General features: G+C 56.2%; 3 protein-coding genes across 3 annotated transcripts in view; all 3 read right to left on the bottom strand.

The window, feature by feature from the left end:
- Nucleotides 1–7,146, bottom strand: part of LOC136005930 (hydrocephalus-inducing protein homolog) — a gene marked incomplete at its 5' end in the record, with an annotated part of 48,470 nt that extends 41,324 nt beyond the window's left edge. The window contains 5 exons of the mRNA XM_065663820.1: nucleotides 566–690; nucleotides 1,543–1,742; nucleotides 2,292–2,426; nucleotides 5,576–5,695; nucleotides 7,057–7,146. Of these exons, the coding sequence (XP_065519892.1) occupies nucleotides 566–690; nucleotides 1,543–1,742; nucleotides 2,292–2,426; nucleotides 5,576–5,695; nucleotides 7,057–7,146 (670 nt within the window). The remainder of the gene's footprint in view (nucleotides 1–565; nucleotides 691–1,542; nucleotides 1,743–2,291; nucleotides 2,427–5,575; nucleotides 5,696–7,056) is intronic.
- Nucleotides 7,147–7,232: 86 nt separating this feature from the next.
- Nucleotides 7,233–17,598, bottom strand: LOC136005928 (hydrocephalus-inducing protein-like; the record flags this gene model as incomplete). Its single annotated transcript, XM_065663819.1, has 7 exons — nucleotides 7,233–7,277; nucleotides 13,256–13,648; nucleotides 14,093–14,296; nucleotides 14,942–15,166; nucleotides 15,415–15,565; nucleotides 15,865–16,028; nucleotides 17,401–17,598. Coding segments are annotated over 7 exons (1,380 nt in total), but the record flags the coding sequence as incomplete, so codon positions are not given.
- An 8-nt stretch (nucleotides 17,599–17,606) lies between these two features.
- Nucleotides 17,607–21,406, bottom strand: part of LOC136005927 (hydrocephalus-inducing protein homolog) — a gene marked incomplete at its 5' end in the record, with an annotated part of 44,733 nt that continues 40,933 nt past the window's right edge. The window contains 4 exons of the mRNA XM_065663818.1: nucleotides 17,607–17,613; nucleotides 18,457–18,585; nucleotides 18,944–19,053; nucleotides 20,561–20,725. Coding sequence (XP_065519890.1) covers nucleotides 17,607–17,613; nucleotides 18,457–18,585; nucleotides 18,944–19,053; nucleotides 20,561–20,725 — 411 coding nt within the window. The remainder of the gene's footprint in view (nucleotides 17,614–18,456; nucleotides 18,586–18,943; nucleotides 19,054–20,560; nucleotides 20,726–21,406) is intronic.

Here is a 21,406-nt window from a genome sequence, read left to right as displayed (position 1 = left end):
AATCATTCCCAGGCTACAGCAAAGCTCAGAGCACCCTAATGGCTACCGCTGCCACAGTTACTGCTCCTCCTGGTCACAAGTCCTCAGCATGGCCCAGCTCTCAGCACAGCACCAACTGTACCCATGCAGCACATCACAAGAAGAGGGTCTCTACCTCAAAGGCCTTCCCGGGAACTGTAACACAACAGATCGGGATGAAAAGCAATGACCCGTCAGGAGAGCTCTAGGGGACAGGTTGCAGGCTCTTCAGAGAGCTCTCTTGCACGTTAAAAGCCATCTCCTTTTCAGTCAGGCTCCCTGCTGTGAGTTCTTCTGCAATGGAGCACCCAGAATATTCGCCATCGCCCCCGGTGCATCGTGCGCAGGAAGATCTGCCTGCCTTGTTACAGGCTGAAATATTCCAGCACAGGAATATCTGGCAGCCAGCAGGGGAGCTTTGCTCTACTCAGCGTGAAGGAACCTTGCAGAAGGCATTCAACAGGACAATGAAGCCACCAGATGATGACAGACAGCGCAGACACCGCTCTGTTTCGAAGGACACACGGAGGGTGCACCATGCGCTTACCTGTGTCATAGTGAACGATCATTGGACTCGTATAAACACCGGTCTTTGGTGGGTGGAATTCCACCGTGACTTCCATCGCTTCTCCAACGCCAAGAGTCCCAATGGAGGGATCCACAGAGAAAGGGCTGCAACACAAAGAGAGAGATCAGGACTGTATGGGAGATCCGGGCCCTCCGTTAAGTTTGCAGTCTAGTTCGCTTCAGCTCACTTGTGCAAGCAAGGAGCAAGCAAACCACAGTCGGTACAAGAAAACCAGAACATCCAGGATCAGAAATAGAGCGGGTGACTCTCCCTGCTGAAAGAGAACCAGACCTCAGAAGATCCCGCGGTATACCACGACCCCAGCCCCCCACACTCTGCACCCAGTTCTCAGTTCTCAGCTCTTCACCTCTGCACACGTGCAATCCAGTTACTCAGAATTCTGCTTTTTTGTGTAGTTCACTTAAAACTTTCCTAATGCTTCCCATTTCTTTATTGCAACTTGGGACTGAAATAGTTCATTGCCAAAGTTCGGGAACTCTTAAAACCCTTGTCAAGGAGCTCTCAACACACGCTCTATTACCCAGTAGAGTAGTTGGCAAGCGCCTTGCAAATAGATGCTAGACTTCACTGGGTATTTACTGTGGTGGTGCCTCTCACCAGCTCATTGCTTGCCTGTTTCTTGATGCTGTGTTTGGGATCCGTGACCTGAGCCCCTCGAACTGTCCTCTGCCACACAGCACCTTCTTCAGCAGTCAAGCTGCCTTCCTACCTTGCCTCTTCCAACCCAACAGCATCAGACCTGCAAGATGCTGCGTTGGAGACACCACTGCAGTGTAAAACTTGCTTGCAGAGCTTTCTCAAAACACTGCAAGCAATGGCAAACCCCACGTGTCCTGCCCATCTCCAGCACCTCAGATGCTCTGCCTCCTTTTTCTCACAGTTTACAAGCCCATGACCACGCAACAGCGTTTTGCGCAAGGGATGAGCTCCTTTACCTCAGAGTGGTGATGCTGTAGCAAGCCTCCCGCTTCCCCACGTTGCGCACCAGCAGAGTTTTCTGGGTGCTGAACCTGACTGGACACTCGGAGAAGTTCAGCTGCTCAGGGAAGTCCAGGCTGGCTCGGGCACCTATGGCTCGGATAGGCACAAAGAACTTCTCCCTCTCTGTGATGATGATAAGCTCGTCGAAATAATCCTGCAGGGAGAGAAACAATCTCAGCACAGTGCCTTTAGCACCATGCCCATGGCAGAAGAAGAGCTGCTGGTTTCTGTGACTCTCACAGTAGCATTCGGCAATGGACATGCACTTTTTACCTTCATGGCCTTCCATTACAGATTATTTCACAAGCAGGGGCAGCCAGGGACCATGGGGCAGATCCTCTTTAGTTTCTACAGGCATGCTGCCCGAGGGTAGGCCAGAGTATTGAACTACATTTAAGCAGCAAACAGAAGATGAGGAAAAGGCCATGCACAGGCAGCAGACTCTCAGCCCTGAAGCCAACAGACGTTACGTTAAATATTCCACCACTGAAGGGGAAAACAGCCTGAAACAGGCAAGAGCCTCCAGCCTATGGGAGCACAACCTTCACCCCCAGGAAGGAGTCTCCCCCAGGTCTAGATCCAGTGCAACTCCACTGAACGCAGGCCACTTCTTCAAAACCCACACCACATGCCTGCTTTGGAACCCAGCCCTGCAGGTTCACCTTCCCCTCAAGGCGCCATCTCTCGGGACCTCCACTCTCACCTTGTCCTCATCAGGTCTGAAAAGGATGCGGTAGGTTGAAGACATGCCCGGTGCTACCTTATAGTCCTCATTACTCGGGCTGATCAACTCGAAGTAAGGAGAGTTCCCCAGGATGACGTTCAGCAGACGAGGAACCTGCAGGGAAGACACAAGTAGGATTTTGTCGCTTGTGGAAACATGAGAAGGGACCAGGACAGGCCATGTGACATCCTTCCTTACCACCTTTCCAAAACACTTTTAGCTCTGAAGCTACACGCACGTAACACACGAGGGTGGACTTGAATCCCTTCTGCTGAGCTACAAGCTGCAGCACAGAGACAGTAGGAACAACACGCCCTGCTCTGAAGGCAGCAGGAAGGAGATGCAGTACCTCAAGTCACCTGCGTATTCAACAAGCCCAAAGAACATGCTTGCTTCTGCCTGCACACATCCATGCAGTCATACCTCTGGAGGGGGAATGTATTATCTGAAGGCAAACCAGCGTGCGTTATACGGGGAGGGAAGGAAGTCACTTCTGACACACCAGGGTGGAGCGGGGTGGTCAAGCTGCGGTGCTAGTCATGGCGGTGGACCAGCAAGAGAAGCAGACCACAGACACTCTGGGCTTCCTGAGAATAAAAGCTTACCTCAAGAGCAAAAGGACGAGCGCAGGAAGACAAAAGAACAACCCCAGGAAGAAGCAGATGGCTAAGAGAATTTAAAGGGGGCTGCAAAGCAGCAAGGGAGATCCGTAATACAAGGAAAGGCTGGTGCAGAGATGAGAACACCCAACGTGCCTCTACGATGGATACCACAGGCACGGAGACAGCAAACAGACATTCTCTAGCACACAGGCAGCAACGCCCCAGCACCCAATCTCATCTCAGAAAGCATAACAAGGAGACTTTGAATGGCAGGCAGCTCCACTGATGAACACGATGAGCCTTGGAAAAAATGGAGGCTCATTCTGCACCCCTGACCCAAGCCTGGTGACCCATGGCCAAGGCAGCCCTGGACGCTCTAAACACCCTTTGCTCCCACCAATGCCCTGGGGCAGCAAGCTCCAGGAGCCCATTTCCCACTGCAGCCACACGTTCTGGTCGCCAAGTCCCTTGGCACGTGAGCCCAGGTGGCAAAGATCTTCAGCAAGAGCCACCCAGGATGCCTCTGAGGGTGCTGAGGAGCAGCCTGAAGACAGGAAAGCAATTCGACAGCAAGTAGGCAAGAGCAGTAAGCATAGAGTGCAGCACTTCCGTATCGGAGTGAATACAGAGCACCTATTGGGCTCGATTACACTTTGCCTCTGTTACACATTGCTGCTAGCTGCAGTTTTAGGGGGTAGACAACCTCAGCTACCACGCAGGATACATCAGTAGGATTCCGAGGAATGTGGGAAACTCGTGAGACAGAGCACAATGTTCCTTTTCTCCAGGGCATGACCAAAACCCAGCAAAATTAGAACATAATGAACTCTCTTGGGATTAGCATCTCTATCTTTGTGCATTTAAATATGCCAAGGGTTTTCCTTAGAGCTGATCTGCCTTTTACACCAGGGCTCTCCGACGCCTGAGGTTGTACCAGCTTCACAACTGATTCATTTTGGGTAAAATCAACAGTTCACACACTGCCTCCCCTTCACAGGGCATAGAAATCCCAAGCTGCAGCTGTTACCAGTCTATTACGTTTTATTGGGAATGGCACCAACATCAATGCAGGTGTTGTTTTCCACTTGGGAAGCACGAATAGAGCAAATTCACTGTTTGCCTCTTTGCTGGTACTTGGCAAAGGCAAACATTCTGAGGTGCTGCACGGATGAGGGAGCAGCTGAAGCCAAAAGGCACAGTGGGAATGAAGCAGAGCAGTAGGAAAAGAGAAGCTGAGGCCCATTTTAATAAGCGAAGGGCACACCTGCAGCAAAGATTGCCCAAAGTCACTGTGAACCACACCAGTGGTGTCCCTTGGGCATAGGTACCCACATTGCAACTTCCCAGTATGCCCAAGCTACACCAGGAATGACACAGTACTCTCTGGGAGTAACTGAGGGACCATACCTTCATCCTTCCTTGCCAAAGGCTCTTCCATGCTCTACCACGTCCCTGTAAAACCTGTTATCTCAGGAGATACTCTGACTTCTCTTGCTGTTCCTCCCCCTACATTAAGCCCTGACGGTGTCACTCCTTTTGTCCCCTCCTTTGTTTCTCCCAACAGGGAGATTTGAGGAGGGCGTTAATTCACCTGCACACTTCCACCTCCCCCCCGCTCCCCGCTGTGCCCTCCTCTCACACACACGTCTTGCTCTTTCTTACACAACCGGATCCTGAATTACGCCTGTTTCTCACCTTTCTCTGCTTCCAGCACACTTCCTCTTACGTACCAAGAGAATCCCTGTGCGGAAGAAAGCGCTCCGCGACAGGACGTTGAACTCAGCCCCTTTCCTCCCTCCTGTCTTTTCCCACCAGCTTGCTCTTGGCACATGCCTCACTGGAGCAAACGTTTCCCCAGCTGAAATTCAAAAGGTCTCCATTTCCCCCTCTACAGCAGAGCAGAACAAAGTTGCTGCCACTTCTCAACTTCTCCCTGCTCATTTTTCTTAGGAAATCTCAACAGGATCACAATCTTTCCCGTTCAAGTTGGAGACCTTCAGGAGCACATTACCCTGCCTGTGCTGGGATTCTCCAAAGAGAAAGCACAGCCACGCTGGCTTAGAAACACCTGAGCAGAACCGAACTAAGCTTAGCAGGAGCCTCAAGTGGCACCTCAAGTCCTCCCCTTTAACTGCTGCTGCTAAGCCAGCCTGTTTCCCCTGCTCTTCCAAAACACCCAGCCTGGAATGCTAATGCCAGGAGTTACAACTTACTCCAGCACAAAGTGGAGAAAACTCAAGCCCTGTGCTTTGACACGGAGTTGCACACAGGGGGCTCAACAGGCTGAGAGAGGGAAACATGCCCTGCCAGAAACCAGGATTAACCAAGGAGCCACCGGGACATGGTGCACACTCGCGGTAAAGCATGACAGCAGGCAAGCACTGCCCAGCCCTCGACATTCCCATCAGTCCAGGGCTTTCAAGGGGAAGCATGCTGGCTCAGAAAGCTCCTTTGGCTTAGTTACCACCAGTGCGCGGCCAAAACCAGCGGCAGAATCCCCAGCATGGCAACATTTAACCCATCTTGCAGAATCACGCTGCTGAGACATTTTATTCTGGATGCGCTGCGCTGCAGCAGGTAACTTGCTCTGCTGCACACCACGTGAATTCCACTGCTCTCCTCCTCCAGCCCAGTGCTCAGCCTCCACAGCCCAGCACTTACCCTGTCGATGTTCCTCAGAGCTAGCGCCGCTATGTAGAACTGGCGGGGAACGTAGTTCTCAAACACCACCTCGGATGGGAACGGCTGGAACAACCTCTGGTCCAGGCCAACTGCTGAGAACTGCAGATGCAAGACAGAGCAGAGAGAGCTTCAGCTGCTGCCAGAAAGATTAACGAATGAAGATCCCACACTGATCTCCAGTAAATACAGTCTCTTGGTGAGTACATCTGCCCAGCTCACACTAGGAGATGGGAGCCCACCCACCTCCGCTCTCAGCTCACAAAACGTTTCTGGACCATGTTGAGCAGCCTCAAGCTAAGAAGCTCTTTTGCAGGCTGTTTCTCCAGGCTGCCTTCTCCAAAAGGCAAAGCAGCGCCCACCTCCAGCAGAGCCCTCTGCTAAGGGGCTCACTCAGCTCCAGACGCTTGCTGGAACAGTCACGAGCACTCAGGGAGCAAGCAAAACCCAGGAGTTTCCAGGAGCCTCCACAGGAAACAATTTGCAGGTGAACTTCCCTCTGAGACAGCGAGACTGAGTCCCACGCATCCCAAATATCTTTTTGGTTTTTTGATGCAGACCCGAGAAACCAGTCGGAAGACACCAGTACCAGGGAGGAAAGGCCAACAAGAAAGTAACAGGGCAGGAGGGAAACAGACAAATGAGGTGAATGCTGGATGGGGATGAAGTTTCAGCTGAAGTCTCAGCATCAGGGGGCAACTTGAGCTAGACTGCAATTCGTATCCCCTTTCCCCACGAGCTTTAAGTTGATGCTTCACTGTATTCTCTTACTGCTCGTTTCTTGAACACCGCTGCAGAAGCAGCTCTGAAAAATGCACGCAAAGACCAAACGCTGACCCAGCAGAGGCAGTACTTGGAGATAATTCCTCCCTGCTTGCTCTCCCCTCTCCCAGCTGCACTGCTGTCACTCGAGAGACACAGGCAGCTCTCCCGCTTCTCCACAAAAGCCACGCTCAGGCCGAGCCCAGTAGCTGTAGCACTGCCAGTTATTTGGGCGCCCGTCTTACGTGTTCCCACCTCCTGTGCTGCCTGGGGCAACCCGTAACCGATGTGCTACATCAGGTCTCTTGCTGGCAGCTTTCTGCTCAACAGCCTACCTCAGTCATCCACCCACCTGGACTGTGTGTTAGACTGAGCAGTCCTGCAAGAAAAGCAGCTTTGAACATCCACCTAAGAGAACACTGATCCAGGCAAAGCGCATCCACTCTTCTCTGCCCAGCAAAACCCACCCACTGCAGCAGAGGTTCCACTGCCTTTGTGCAGACCAGGACTTCAATGGCTCATTGGAGAAATGTGTTTTTTGCCTTTCCCCCAGCACAAAGAACTCCACCACCACCAGTTGGAAATGACAACAGGACCTCATCACCAAGCTGCTTGGGTAAGCTGGAGGCAAGGCTGCCACAAGCACGTGCCCTCTTCAAATGTCACATCAAACGGCAAGGAGAAGAGCAGGGAAAGGCTACCTTTTGATGGGAGACTTCACCCATGTCCCGAAGCTGGGTAGCCCGGGGCCGCCTCATCTCCCGAGGGCTGGCCAGCCTCTGCCTGGTGGTGAGAGACTCTTCTGCCTCTCTGACCAGCTTCGGATTACGAGATGCTACCACTCTGCTCTGGAATCCATCCGCCCTTCTGGAGGACCTCATGGGCCGGGGGGTCTTGCCACTGGCCATGTCGCAGAGGTCGCCTGGAAGAAGCAACAGTTGGACAATCCACAACCCCAGAACCTTAAAACCTTGGACCCACGGAACCCTGGAACCCCGCAACCTCAGGGAAGGGCTCTTAAAGCTCACCCAGTTCCAACCCCCTGCCACGGGCAGGGACACCTTCCACTAGGGCAGGTTGCTCCAAGCCCCGTCCAACCTGGCCTTGAACGCTGCCAGGGATGGGGCAGCCACAGCTTCTCTGGGCAACCTGTGCCAGGGCCTCGCCATTCCTGGCACACCCAAAGGACACAGCTGTGTCTCCAGCCTCTGGCATCCTTCCTAAGCGGAGAACACAGGGCCTCCCCACCCTCACTCATGATTAGACCATATTTAGGCTCCATTCATAGACGTAAAACCCCACAACAAACAGACCCTGAGCCAAAACAGCCTTTTGCTCTGGGGGCAGTCCCACGAGCCACACAGACGCACCAGGCGCTACTGGCACTTCTCACCCTCTCTGCAAGGAGCCTGATGATGTTTCTAACTAAGTCAGCACAGAGTTCAAGACTCTGATTAAGAACTATAGTTTCTCAAGGCTACTTTGCCTGGCTCACGTTACAAAGATTATCTGGCAAAAACGGCTCCTTCCAGGCAGGAAATCACCCCACTGCCCAAGAGCATTTCTCCATGCAGAAGGACGCCCTAATTTTCACTTGTTAACACCCAAACTCCAGGCTCCCTCCAGGCACTCCAGGCTGCCACAGCAGGAAAAAAGCAGGAAACCATCGAAGGCACATGAGCAATTAGCTCAGAGCTACGTAAAATCCAGGATGATATTCCCTCCTGCTTCCCTGTGCTCCACATCACCTCTGCTGTGTGCACTTGCTGTACACAGCAAGACAGCATCTAGGCAAAGATGGCCATTCCCTGCCCCTCGACTGCTCCCCACACCCTGCAAGCAAGGCAATCACTTCATTCCTTTACTGCCAAGGCAGCGACAGCACGGCACGTGTTTGTGGTGCCGGGCCCTCCACGGCTTCAGGAAACAAGGCTACCGTTTCCTTTTGTCCTTGCAAGAAACTCCAGAGCTCTGCACTGCCCTACGGACAGGAGGACCTGCTGCAGCAAGAGCTGGGATTTAGAGCTGGAAATAACTCCTTTTCAAGGGAGAAACCTAATGGGGATGATCCAGCATTAAGCTGGGTTTCAGTGGTTTCTTACCGGGTCTTAAGAATAACTGCCTTATTCGTTCCAATTCTCCGAGCTGTGATTTCACTTCACTTGAAACGAACCCTGTCGTCGCCCCCACAACGCTTATTTCCAGAGGGCTTCCAACCTCCAGAGCCCAGCCAGCCCAGCAGCTTCCCCCCGCGCCCTGGAGCAAGGCTCTTCCACAGCCCCAGAGCCTGCAGGGACCAGCCTCCCAGAGGAGCAGGAAAGGAGCACAACGGAGCAATCGGGCACATCTCCCTGCAGGGGCAGGACAAACCAGCCACCAGGACACAGCACCCCTCCAGCCCACCACCCCACGGCTCCCTGCTCCCCACCTCAGACAGCCAAGGCTCCCTTTGCTGCAGGACCTACAGCCTAGCTCCAAGTCTCTACCCTCACTGCAAGTTGCACGGCAATTTCAGAGCCCGTTCAAGCCCTTCTACCTGCCCAGCCCTGCTCTTAGCCCAGGGATGTTTAAATCCTGCCGGCTATCACACAACTGCCCCATCCCTGCTGCCAGCGGAGCTGCCTCCTCCCTGCCCAGGGCCAGACGCTACCTGAGCACGGGTGATTCACGCTTCTCCTGGAGGATTCCTCCGTGCGGGGCCCAGCCTTGGCTCCTGAATGCCCTCGCGCTGCTCGGCAGCTGTGGGCAGCTGCAGGGACAGGAGCCGCCCAGGGACGCCTCGGTGTGGCTCTTGCCCACCAGCACAGCAGCTAACTGCTGCTGGGCTGCCAACAGCCAGGGGAACCTGGGCAGCAAAGGACAGGGCTGGCACCTGGGCTGCCCAGCCCCTCTCCTCAACGCTCTGGCTTTGCCAGCTAGGGCAGGGTTTCACCAGCGCCTCGAGGAAGCAGAGCTCAGAGCCTGACAGTAGCTCAAGCCTGCTCCTGCCTCAGCGGCTCAGCAACTCCTGCTCTCACTGGGCCACGGCTGCTGCTCGCATTTAACAGCAGCAGCTCCCCTGTACGTCACAATAGGCGAGGGCCACACTTGGCTTCCACGGCCACCGCAGGGCCTTGCTAAAGCTACAGCCTTGCGGATCCCTGCAGCCCCCCTACGCCTTCAATGTCTCCCCCGCAGTGAAGCCCTGCAGCAGGGCTAAAGTGCACCTTACAGCAGCATTTGGTCACGCTCCGTGAGCGACACATAAATTGCTGGAGACACCGCAGATGAGCCAAGAATTTCTCTGCTTCAGCAGGAAAGAAAAAAGCTTCCGCACTGACTACAAAGCAACCATTTAATTCCTACTTTGCTGGCCCACGAGGAGCCCCGCCACACCAGGGCCATGGCCAGCCTGCCTTTGGGGTGACCCCTGTTGCTGTCCCTGGTGAGCGCCCGTCGATGACTTTGTATCCATTAAGCCTGCGCACACGGGCACACGCACCACACAAGGCCACCCAACTGCCCGGGGCATCTCAGCTGCCAGGAGCTTCACACGTTTGCAGCACAGCGTTTGCCAGAAACAAAAGCTTCCCATGAGACTCGGGGCCACAGGCAAAGCAAATCCTCACACCTGCCTGGCGGGGAACGTGGAGCCCTCACTTTGAAACCAACACTCATCATCTGGGCCTTTACAACACAGGCAGGGAGGATATGAGCCCCGAGTGCTAACTGGCTCTCCAGGCAGCCAGCCTCTGGAAACACTCCAAAACATGTCCCGCACCATGTCCAGCCACGAATCCAGCTGGAAACTGGAGAGCTCAGGCAAAGACACCTCAGGCGTGACACCCCTGTGTGCTGAAGGCACCAAGGCAGAAGCTCTCTAACTAAAGGAAACCTCTTACAAAAGCTCTACCACAGCTGACATCATTAATAGGAGCCCACTAGTAGAGCTTCCTGCTATTTCCTTCATAACCTTCAACTGCCAGCCAACGCTGAGACAGCCCAAGCTCCCTTCCAGGGTCATAGAATCATAGAATAGTTAGGGTTGGAAAGGGCCTCAAGATCATCTAGTTCCAACCCCCCTGCCATGGCCAGGGACACCTCACGCTAAACCATCCCACGCAAGGCTTCATCCAACCTGGCCTCGAACACCGCCAGGGATGGAGCACTCACAACCTCCCTGGGCAACCCATTCCAGTGTCTCACCACCCTAACAGGAAAGAATTTCCTCCTTAGATCCAATCTAAACTTCCCCTGTTTAAGTTTTAACCCCTTACCCCTTGTGCTGTCACTACAGTCCCTGATGAAGAGTCCCTCCCCAGCATCCCTATAGGCCCCCTTCAGGTACTGGAAGGCTGCTATTAGGTCCCCACGCAGCCTTCTCTTCTCCACGCTGAACAGCCCCAACTTGCTCAGCCTATCTTCATAGGGAGGCGCTCCAGTCCCCTGATCATCCTCGTGGCCCTCCTCTGGACTTGTTCCAGCAGTTCCATGTCCTTTTTATGTCGAGGACACCAGAACTGCACACAATACTCCAGGTGAGGTCTCACAAGAGCAGAGTAGAGGGGCAGGATCACCTCTTTCGACCTGCTGGTCTCGCTCCTTTTGATGCAGCCCAGGATACGGTTGGCTTTCTGGGCTGCGAGCGCACACTGCCGGCTCATGTTCATTTCCTCATCGACCAGCACCCCCAGGTCCTTCTCTGCAGGGCCGCTCTGAATCTCTTCTTTGCCCAACCTGTAGCTGTGCCTGGGATTGCTCCAACCCAGGTGTAGGACCTTGCACTTGTCATGGTTGAACTTCATAAGGTTGGCATCAGCCCACCTTACAAGCGTGTCAAGGTCCCTCTGGATGGCATCCCTTCCCTCCAGCATATCAACCGGACCACACAGCTTGGTGGTCACTGGCAAACTTGCTGAGGGCGCACTCAAGCCCACTGTCCATGTCAGCGACAAAGATGTTGAGTAAGACCGGTCCCAACACCGATCCCTGAGGGACACCACTCGTTACCGGTCTCCAGCCGGACATCGAGCCATTGAGCACAACTCTTTGCGTGCGGCCGTCCAGCCAGTTCTTTATCCACCGAGTGGTCCATCCATCAAATTGATATCTCTCCAATTCAGAGAGAAGGATGTCGTGTGGGACAGTGTCAAACGCTTTGCACAAGTCCAGGTAGATGACACCAACTGCTTTACCCTTGTCCATCAATTCTGTAGCCCCATCATAGAAGGCCACCACATTGGTCAGGCAGGATTTCCCCTTAGTGAAGCCATGCTGGCTGTCACCAAGCACCTTGTTGTTTTTCATGTGCCTTAGCATGCTGTCCAGGAGAATGTGCTCCAAGATTTTACCAGGCACAGAGGTGAGACTCACTGCTCTGTAATTCCCCGCATCTTCCATTTTCCCCTTCTTGAAAATGGGGGTTATATTTCCCGTTTTCCAGTCGTCGGGAACTTCACCTGGCTGCCATTATTTTTCAAATATGATGGCCAGTAGCTTAGCAACGTCATTCGCCAGCTCCTTCAGGACCCGCGGATGGATTCCATCAGGTTCCATGGACTTGTGCACGTTCAGGTTCTTAAGACGGTCTTGAACCAGATCCTCTCCTATAGTGGGCCTAAGGTCTTCATTCTCAAATTTTTACCTTTAAGTGGAACCGACTGAAGTCTTAACCGTGCTTTCCCAAAGAATCTTAGAGAATAACAGAATCGTAGAACGCTTTGGATTGGAAAGGACCTTAAGATCCTCTAGTTCCAACACCCTGTCACAGGGAGGGACACCTCACACAAGAACATGGTGCCCAAGCCCCGTCCAACCTGGCCTTGAACACTGCCAGGGATGGAGCATTCACCACTGCTTTGGGCAACCTGTGCCAGTGCCCCACCACCCGCACAGTGAAGAATTTCTTCCTTCTAGCTAACCTGAACTTCCTCTGTTTCACTTTAAGCCCATCACCCCTTGTCCTCTTGATACAGTCCCTGATGAAGAGTCCCTCCCCAGCATGCTGGTAGGCCCCCTTCAGATACTGGAAGGCTGCTATGAGGTCTCCACCCCGCCTTCCCTTCTCCACGCTGAACAGCCCCAGCTTTCTCAGCCTGTCTTTGTACAGGAGCTGCTCCATCCCCCTTAGCATCCTCGTGGCCCTCCTCTGGATTTGCTCCAACAGCTCTAGGTCCTTCTGTTGAGGACACCAGAACTGTACACTGTGCTCCCAGGGGGCGTCTCATGAGAGCAGAGGAGCAGGATCACCTCCCTTGACCTGCTGGTCATGCTCTTGGTGATACAGCCCAGGACACAGGGGGTTTCCGGGCTCAAGCGCACGCTGAAGCGCCTCATGTTCCAACCCCCAGGTCCTTCTCCTCACGCTGCTCTGAATCACTTCTCTGCGCAGCCTGCAGCTGTGCCTGGGATTGCCCTGACCCAGGGGCAGGAGCCTGCACTCGGCTTTGCTGAACTTCATGAGGCTGGCCACCTCTCCAGCATGTGCAGGTCCCTCTGGATGCCATCCCTTCCCTCCAGCGCGCCGGCTGCACCACACAGCTTGGTGTTGTCTGCAAGCTTGCTGAGGGCGCTCGATCCCACTGTCTGTGTCAGCGACAAAGATGTTGAACAGGGTCTGCCCCAACACCGACCCCTGACGGACACCATTCGTCACTGGTCTCCGTTTACACATTGAGCCATTGACCGCGACTCTCTGTGTGCAGTCATCCAGCCAATTCCTTGTCCAGCGGCTGTGCATCCAGCGAATTCATGCCTCTCCCGTTTAGAGACAAGGACGTCGTGTGGGAGGATGCTAAATGGAATTTATTGGCTCCAGAGAGCACGAACGTGGCGGGAAGGGCCAGGGGCAGCTGGTCACTTGCGGGTGGAGGGCAGGCCCCGGAGGTGGTAGATCCAGGAGCCGCCAGGGCAAGAGACCACCAGCCTGCTGGTGACAGGAGCCGGGCCGCCCGTGAAGGAGACGGTGATGGTGGTGCTGCTCTTGGCGCGCAGCATCTCGGGGGCCCTGACGCTGAAGGCCGGGTGCTTTACGGCATACTGGAACGCCGTGGCCCTCGGGAAGACGTTCCTGAAGGAGATGGAGGTGGTGCCGCCGGCTGGGATGAGGAAGGGGCCCTGGGGTTCAGGGGGCAGCGCAAGGCCGATGAGTGGGATGCAGTACTGCCCGCCCAGTGCAGAGCTGAGCTGCAGCGTGGCCTTGGCTTTGCCCAGGTGGCAGGGCTCAAAGGTCACTTCCACATTCAGCTCCGAGCCCCCAGCGCTGGCGGGTGCCGCACTGATGGATTTTGCCGTCTGGAAGTCGGCACAGTCGGTCTGCGCAGGGGAGACAAGAGACCATGGGGGGTTGGTCACAACAGCAGAGCCAGCGCCTCGGGAAGAACACGATGGTCCCCTGGCCCTGGCCCGTCCCACCCAGACCATAGCCCTGGTGAGTGCCTGCGGTGAATGGGCACGAGAAGTGTGCAAACGTGCCCAGCAGGAACAACCCTGCACCCAAGCCCCAAGACTGCCAGACCTGGGCTGCAAGCGGGAAGCAAGCCCAGGCACCACGGGGCCTGCAAAAGCAGCTCCAACCAGGGCAGCAGACACGGGCCCGCAAGGGAGGACAAGCCCACACTAGTGGGAAGGCCCCTGGGCTCACATGGCCACCCTGGCTCTGCCAGGCCACGCCAGAGGCACTCGGACCCCCTGGTGGAGAGGGCTGGTGCTGGCCAGAGGAGCTGCCTCCCAGCCAGAGCCCCGGCAGCCCGGGCTCACCTGTAGGAGGTACTCGGTCTCCTGCTGGGCAAAATTCCGGATTTTGGTGGTGATGGTCTGACGGGAGCCCAGCGTGGTGCGGAAATACACGGGCTTCTCTGGCCTGCTCGAGGTGGCTTTCAGCTGCAGGTTGTAAGACAGAGAGCCCAAGTCGCTGCTCTGGAGCACCAGGTGCCCCGTGCTCTCACCCGTTTTCAGGGGCTGATACTCCAAGACAAGATCCGCCTGGGAGGAAGGAAGGAAAAAGCCACGGCGTCAGGCACAGGCAGGGAACACGTGTGCCTGAGAAGGGGGCAGCTGGTCCCTGCTCTGCTCAGGCAGCGCTTGAAGGCTGGGCTGCCTTCCCCGCTCTGACTCCCTCTCTCTCGGGCACAGCCTTGCTCCTTCTGGGGGACGGTTCACTCAGGGACAGATCCCAACAGCTCAGAGCCCTCCAGCATGATGCCAGAAGCTGCCCACCCTAAAAAGCCCCTGTGCTCCCCCAGGGCACACACCACCTCCTGTCAATGCAGGCTGCAGACAACCTGGCCGCGGGATCAGGCTTGTCCTGCAGCCACTCGCACCTGGAAGCAACACATTAAATGAGGGGCACATGGCACAAGGGCCTGCCACGTGACGCCCAGTGGCGGCGTGTTACAGGGGCCAGCAGGGCAGACTCCACCAGCGCAGGATGATTCCCACTGGGGATATTCTCGCACACTGCTCCCTCTCTACGTCATCGGCAGGGAGCTGCCACCACGGAAAGAGGCCCCACATGGCTCCTTTCAGGCATCACCCTCCAAGAGCCCCCCCTCCGGCCACGAGTAGGGAGAGCAGTGTGAGCTGGAGGAGCTTTGCTCCTACCTTTGACTGTGCAGGAACAGTAAAGTGCTGTGGAACGCTGACGTCCGGCACTTTGCAGTTGATGGCAAACGTCACCGGGACAGGCAGAGGGTTGTCCACCTTGACGGTGGAGGACACTCTCTGCCGAACGGCGGTGCTCATTTCAACAGTGCCGATGGGTCCCGAAGCCATCACCTTGAAAGTCACCATGTGGAACAAGTACTCTCCGGTTGTCTCGTTGAGGAAGGTCACCTGAATCAGACAGAAAGGGAAGTGCTGCTCATTCCACACATGAAAACAGACCCGGAAGAGCCCACCGAGCTCAGCGCCCTGCTTCCAGGAATGGCTATGAGCACCCAGCGAGGAGGAGTGCAAGACCAGAGAAAGCACCTGTGGTATTTCATAGGACCCGTGCACGTGGAGGTATGAAAACGGGCGTGTAGCTTCTCAGTGAGCCAACAGCTCCTTGAAGGGCCCTGCAGACCAGTGTCCTCACTCACCTTTGCCCTGTAGACTCCTTCTTTGTAGGAGAAGAAGGTGAGCTGGTAGTCCTTCTTCGCAGAGCTCGGCACGTCGATGTATGAACACCCCTGCAGCACGGAACTGCTTTCCAGGTTCTCTGGTTTGAGCATGTCAATAACCACCAGGAACCTGCGGGTGAGAAGGACGCAGTGAAGGTCAACAGGAAGGACTCCCATAGGATACCCATCGTGCGGGGGTACAATACAGTCCCTCTCATCCTCAGTGCCTCGGGCACAGGGCGCCAGCTCTCACCCCCCTTGGAGGAAAGCCCTCCAGGATGGCTCTGCACAGGCAGAACGTGGGTATGGCCAGACACAGCCAAGGAGAGGGAAAAGCTTTCAGGAGGGAGCTTCCAGGCACTGGAAGCTTCCTTCCTTGTGCTGCTGCAGGGATTGCTCATGAGGCCAGACTCCCTGGGCTGGACTCACCTCTGTGGTCTCTGCAGCCAGTTGGACACAGGGATGAGCTCCGTGTGGGAATTCCTGCACGGAACCTGCCGGGAAATGGCCCCTGAACACCTGGGGGCTTCAGCAGTTCCTTCCAGCTGGTAGCGTAAGCCTGTCCCGTCCGGCAGGGGGAAGAAGATGGAGCCCTACAGACAACGAATAGGACAAGTCGGCTCTGGAGCACCCCTGGACAGTCCCATGCCTGAGGCTCTCACTGAGGCAGCTTTCAGCACGTCCAGCTGGCAGAGCTGTGACTGCAGCCCTGTCCCGCGCAGGAGGAGACAGACGCCAGCGTCGCACCTGCTCTGAGCTGCTTGTGAGCAGGTGCGTGGCCCACAGGACACGGCACAGCTACAGGACACAGAGGCATCATCTCTGGGCAAAGCAAGGAAACACGGGCCCTGCAGCAGAGCTGCTCTGCACATCCCAACACTCCCTTACTGGCCCCACTCACCTGGGCATGTCCCTGCCAGCCTGTGCTCACGCAGGGACAGCCGTGGGCAGGGGGTGGCCGTCCCTGATGAGCTCCATTGCCTCAGTCCTGCTGGCCTTAGCCCCAACAGCGCTGACCAGAGAGCAGCCTGTAAGCTGGCACAACAGGGGCCCCCAGACATGGGCCATGGAAAGCTCATATCCATGCTCATTCTGGGTGCCCGTGCATCCCAGACACCTGCCTCTGCCTCCACAGCAGCTGAAAGCTGCAAGACTCCTCACGCAGGCTGTACGTTAAAGAGATGCTGAGCACGTGCGACCCTAAGGGCACAGATCTGCTGAGCACCCTGGAGACTTGAGGCCAGAAATCTCTGACCTGGCCCACTGTAAGGCCAGCTGGAGCGGGACAAGGAGCGCGACAAGGACCCGGCAGCTCCAGCACCACAGAGCCCTTCTGAACTGACCCCTTGGATTTAGGAGCTTGTTGCTGGCCTGGCACAGAAAACATTGCAGAGGGGCCAGTCACCCCCATGTGCCCAGCCTGAGACCTGCAGGAAGGGCTCCTCCCAAAGCTCCTGCATGACCCTCAAGAGATCTCTCTCGTTTCCCACCTGCCTGCTCACGGCCAGGACGGCACTGACAAACTGCAGGGCAGCTTTGCCCTTCTTGCTCCCTGCAAGCTGCAGAAGGACACCAGCCAGGTGCTGCTGGCAGAAGTGGTTGTGCCCGGGGCTTGGAGAGCCTGTGCAGCCCGTGCGCTGAGCATGGGGGTCTCTGAGCCCCCTGGGCTGCCACAAGCAGCGACCCAGAGCTACGCAGAACAAACTTCATTTCTTGGCCTGCAGAAAGCCTGGCTTTTTACGTTAGCTGCTCCAACACGTTTGGTGCTCAGTCCCGACTTCCCATCTGCCCTTTGCCCGTGCCTGGCCCCCAGCCACCACAAAACCCAGCTTCCAACAGAGAGCACAGGACACCTTCAGCTTGGACAGGACCTCCAAAGGTCATCTCGGCCAACCTCCTGCCCAAAGGAGAGTGACCTACGAGGGTCATGCCACGAGGGTCAGCACGCTGGCACAGCTCACCTACCTGATGCTTCTTGTTCCCACAGCTCATGGTTAGGGGTCTGTAGGTGACCTGGTAGGCCTTTTCTTTTTGCCTGGCCTCCAGATGGATAAATTCAGGCCCTTTCCAGTATTTCCCCTCAACAATGGGCTGCAGGGTCCAGGCCTCGCTGCTCGGGTTCGACAGGAGGATGGTCTGGCTCTGCTTCTCACGCACATTGCAGCTGAAAGTCAGGGTCTGCAACAGAGGAGCACAGAGGCTGCGGGGTCGTACCCACAATCCTTGCCACTCTTCTCACGCTGGCTCTACACCAGGTCCTGGAGCACGGGGAGCAGCTTTTCCTTGTCACATGCAAAAATTACACCTTGGCCACAGCTTTTGGAGTAAATCAAGCTGGTTGTTCTTGAAGAAGGGAGCAGAACAAGCCTTTCGCATGCTGGGTGAAAGGAAACTTCAGGGGAGTCCTGAAAGGAAACTGCTGTGCAAGGACAGATCTGCAGCCACACAGCCCTTTCCTTCATGGGCAGGATGAAGAGGAGCTCCATGCTCTCTTTGGGAGCAAGAGCCAACTGCTCCCAAGCTACCCCCTCCCAGGGGCTGGATGCAGATGCCTTGCCCCTTCCTACTGCTGAATGCCCTCCCCTGGCCCGGCACGGGGGAGAAGTGTGGCTGCGGGTGCAGTGCTGGGATACAGCGGGGTGGCTCTGTGGGGAGGGTCTCAGGAGAGCCCGGCAGGGTGCTCCCACGGCACGGGTGCTGCAGTGCAGAGCCAGGACAACCGAGCTGCTCACTGGAGGAGCAACACCTCGAACAGGGGAGAAAGGCAATGACAGGGCTCAGGAACTCTGGCAGTCCTGCCCAGCACTTTCTCTCTGGGATACCCCGGCACAAGCGAGTCTGCGCTCGCAAGTGTCCTTCAGTTCCTGCCGTGGGAGAGATGTGGCGCAAATGCTGGGGTCCAGGGGCCCATCCTGTCCCTGCTGCGTTACCTCTCTGGTGCCAGGGGCCTCCACGCAGGATCCTGATAGCGTAAGGCGGAGCGCCTCGCTGCCCGGGATGAAGCACCGCAGCCCCTCGTACTGGACAGCCTGGCTCAGCTTCGAGGGGCGGAAGGTCACAACGAAGGGGACATCCACCCCTGGCCTGATGTAACCCTTCGTGGGGCTGATAGCAAAGTCCGGCTGGAAGCTCTCCACGTCCCACAAAAACCTTGCCAAGGAAAGCACAAGGACAGGAAAGAAGGATTAGCCACGGGGAGCTCTCAAGGCAGGGTAAGTCTCAGCGTGAGGCTCTCCGTCTCTGGTGGGCTTTCCCACCACATCTCAGGCCTGATGCTGAGCCACCTGGCAATAAGGCTTCAGGCTGGGCAGGACCCACTGCACCCATCTCTAAATGAGCTTTTGCTCGTACCCCCTTGCTAACTGCCAGGGCCTGACTGCACGGCCATGGCTGCACGACTCTCCAGCGGGATGGAGAAGCAGAGAGGAGATATCTGGGCACACTACGGCTCCTCACAACCCTCATCCAAGCAATCAGCCCTCAGAGAGGCGGGGGGGTCCTGCTTTACCTGACTCCTGCGTCGCCCGCGTTCCGCATGACGACGCGCCGGCACGTGTAGCTCTGCCGTACCACGGCTCCAAAGCTGAGCTGGTCCTGGTCCAAGCTCACAAGGCTGCCCTGGCAGGAGCCCCGCACCGCAAAGAGGGAGCGCACCAGCCCGCGGCACTCCAGCAGCACTTCCCCGCTGAACGGCTGCATGCGGCGCTTCGGGGAGAAGGTCACCTCCACTTTGCAGGTGTCTCCTCTGGCCTTCAGCTTTAGCTCCTTGCTGGGCTTCAAGCACAGAACCTACCCGAAGAGATGAGTGGAGACTATTTCATCTGGCAAGCCAGCTGCGGAGCCTCCCTCACCAGACTCAGGGAAGAGGCTTCCAATTCCTCTTCTGTCCGCACCAACACTGACCCAGTCCCACTCATTCCCTCGTAGGCATTCCTAGGTAATACCAACGGTGTTTTCTGCCATGTGTCCACCTGGTCACGGTGAGGTCACCTCTGCCTTCTAAAGCTTTCATGGAAGTTCCAACAGAGCTGTAACCCTCCCTCTTTCAAGATTCACCTCCCTCGCCTTTCCAGATCTAAAATATGTGGCTGCATCCTGACCTATGCGTCTAAAACAGGTTAGAGGAATTGTGCCGCCTTCTCACTTGTGGCTCTCGGGGAGTCCTGGCACCCAGCTCAGCTGAAGCATTCACACTGCAAGCATCTGCTGGCAGAGCAGTGCCAGCAGGGAGGACGGGGCAGGCACAGGCAGCCAGGGCAGCCCACAGCTGTCATTAGCTACTACCTCCCACCCACAGCAGCTCATCGCTCCCTGCAGGCACGCTAAAGTGCTCTGCAGAGAAGGAATGGCACTTACCCCAGCTTCCTGCAACTCTGGCACGGTGGATGTGACTCTGAGCTTAAAGGCGAGAGGGCCTGCACTCTTGTTGGCTATGGTGACGATCTTCTTCACCGTCTGCCCAATGCAGATGTTTCCTAGCTTCACCACCTTTCCTGGTGGATGCACAACGTCAACCTGAGGCAGGAGGGATTGATATCAAGCCAAAGGAAAGAAGGAGAAGAGGTTTTCTGCCACTCTCGTGGCAGAAACACAAACCATGCTAGGCTGGGGAAGAGATGAGGAAATGAGAAAACCATGCTGGTTGCCACCTGCACTTTTAGCATTTAGATTTCATCTCACCTTCATTTCTATGCCCCTTCCTTGGGCCTCAACAGTCAGCTTCTCAGCCGGGGCACACGGAGGCAGCAACAAGCTGTTGTGGCTGTTGTCGTCTTTAGGTGTCCGTAGGAGCTGCGCACAGAGGGAAGAGAAACCACAGACAGCATGAGTTTCTGGACCTTCACCACGTGAACAGACTCCCCAGATGAGCCATCCCCTCCCATACTCTTTCCCCCCAGTGGCAGGGATTATCCAAGTCCCTCCACAGCCTGCCAGCAGAGCCGGCTAACCCTGGAATGCCACCGGGCTTTGCCCTGCGCGCTGCCCCCGTCTCCCTGGCACAAGCCTGGGAATGCTGGAGCGCTGGGAATCTCCAGGAGCGTGCACAGACCTTCCCCCTCACCTGCTCCTCAGCAAGGTGCTGCTGGTCAAACTCCAGTGAGTAAACCCCACAGGGGTTCTTCACCACCACTGTCCCCTCTTCCCCATGGCTCTGTGGCAGCAGCGGTCCCAGCTCGAGCTCTGCGGGGCTCAACTCCAGCCGTGGCTCCAGACCACATCCCAAGACCGGCACCCGCAGGCGTTGGCTGCTCTGGCAAATCTGGATCTGCAGCTCGCCCCGGTAGCACTTCTGCAAAGAAGCAGCACAGAAAGCTCCTCCGTGAAGCCCCAGGTGACAGCGCCTCCAAGGCAACAATCGCCCCAGGGTCAGGGGTCTTCTCAGCACCTCTAAGCTGAACCCAAACCAGGCAGTTACTTAGACCAGGGGCTACAGCATCTGCATGGCTCTGAGTAACTGCGGTGAGTCCTGCTCGGGAGTGTAACTGCGCAGTTGGCTACCAGATGGATCTAAAACAGCCTATCAGAGGTTTTCACCTAGTCGTGGGGGAGCGCAACGCACGTGAGAAAAGTCTGCTTTCTCAGACACAGTCCTGGCGCTGCAGCACCGGGCAAACATCAGCTGTGTGAAAGAGGCAGCTGAGCTCTCACTGGACAGAAATAAGGATCGTCTTCTCTGCTCAGTGCTTGGCTCTGGTCAAAGCCAGACACGAGACGCTGAAATCTCCACGAGCAATTGAAAGATCCCTGCGACTGTCCCCAGCCATGGAAGCACTTGGGTCCATCCTGTCACACGCTGCCAGTTTCCAAGTCACGGTGGCCACATGCAAACTGCCTTTGGGAATGCTCCACCATTTAAGCTGACTCCCAAACGGCGTGGGACCGTGCAGGGGAAACTGAGGAACGGTGGGCACAGGGCTGGCAGAAAGCTCCACGCGGAGGCAGAGCTCATTCCCCGCTCCCTGGGCTGGCC

Source organism: Lathamus discolor, chromosome Z (genome assembly GCF_037157495.1).
Source record: "Lathamus discolor isolate bLatDis1 chromosome Z, bLatDis1.hap1, whole genome shotgun sequence".
NCBI lineage: Eukaryota > Metazoa > Chordata > Aves > Psittaciformes > Psittacidae > Lathamus > Lathamus discolor.
The sequence above is the reverse complement of the archived record's forward strand: the minus strand, read 5'-3'. Positions and strand labels throughout refer to the sequence as shown.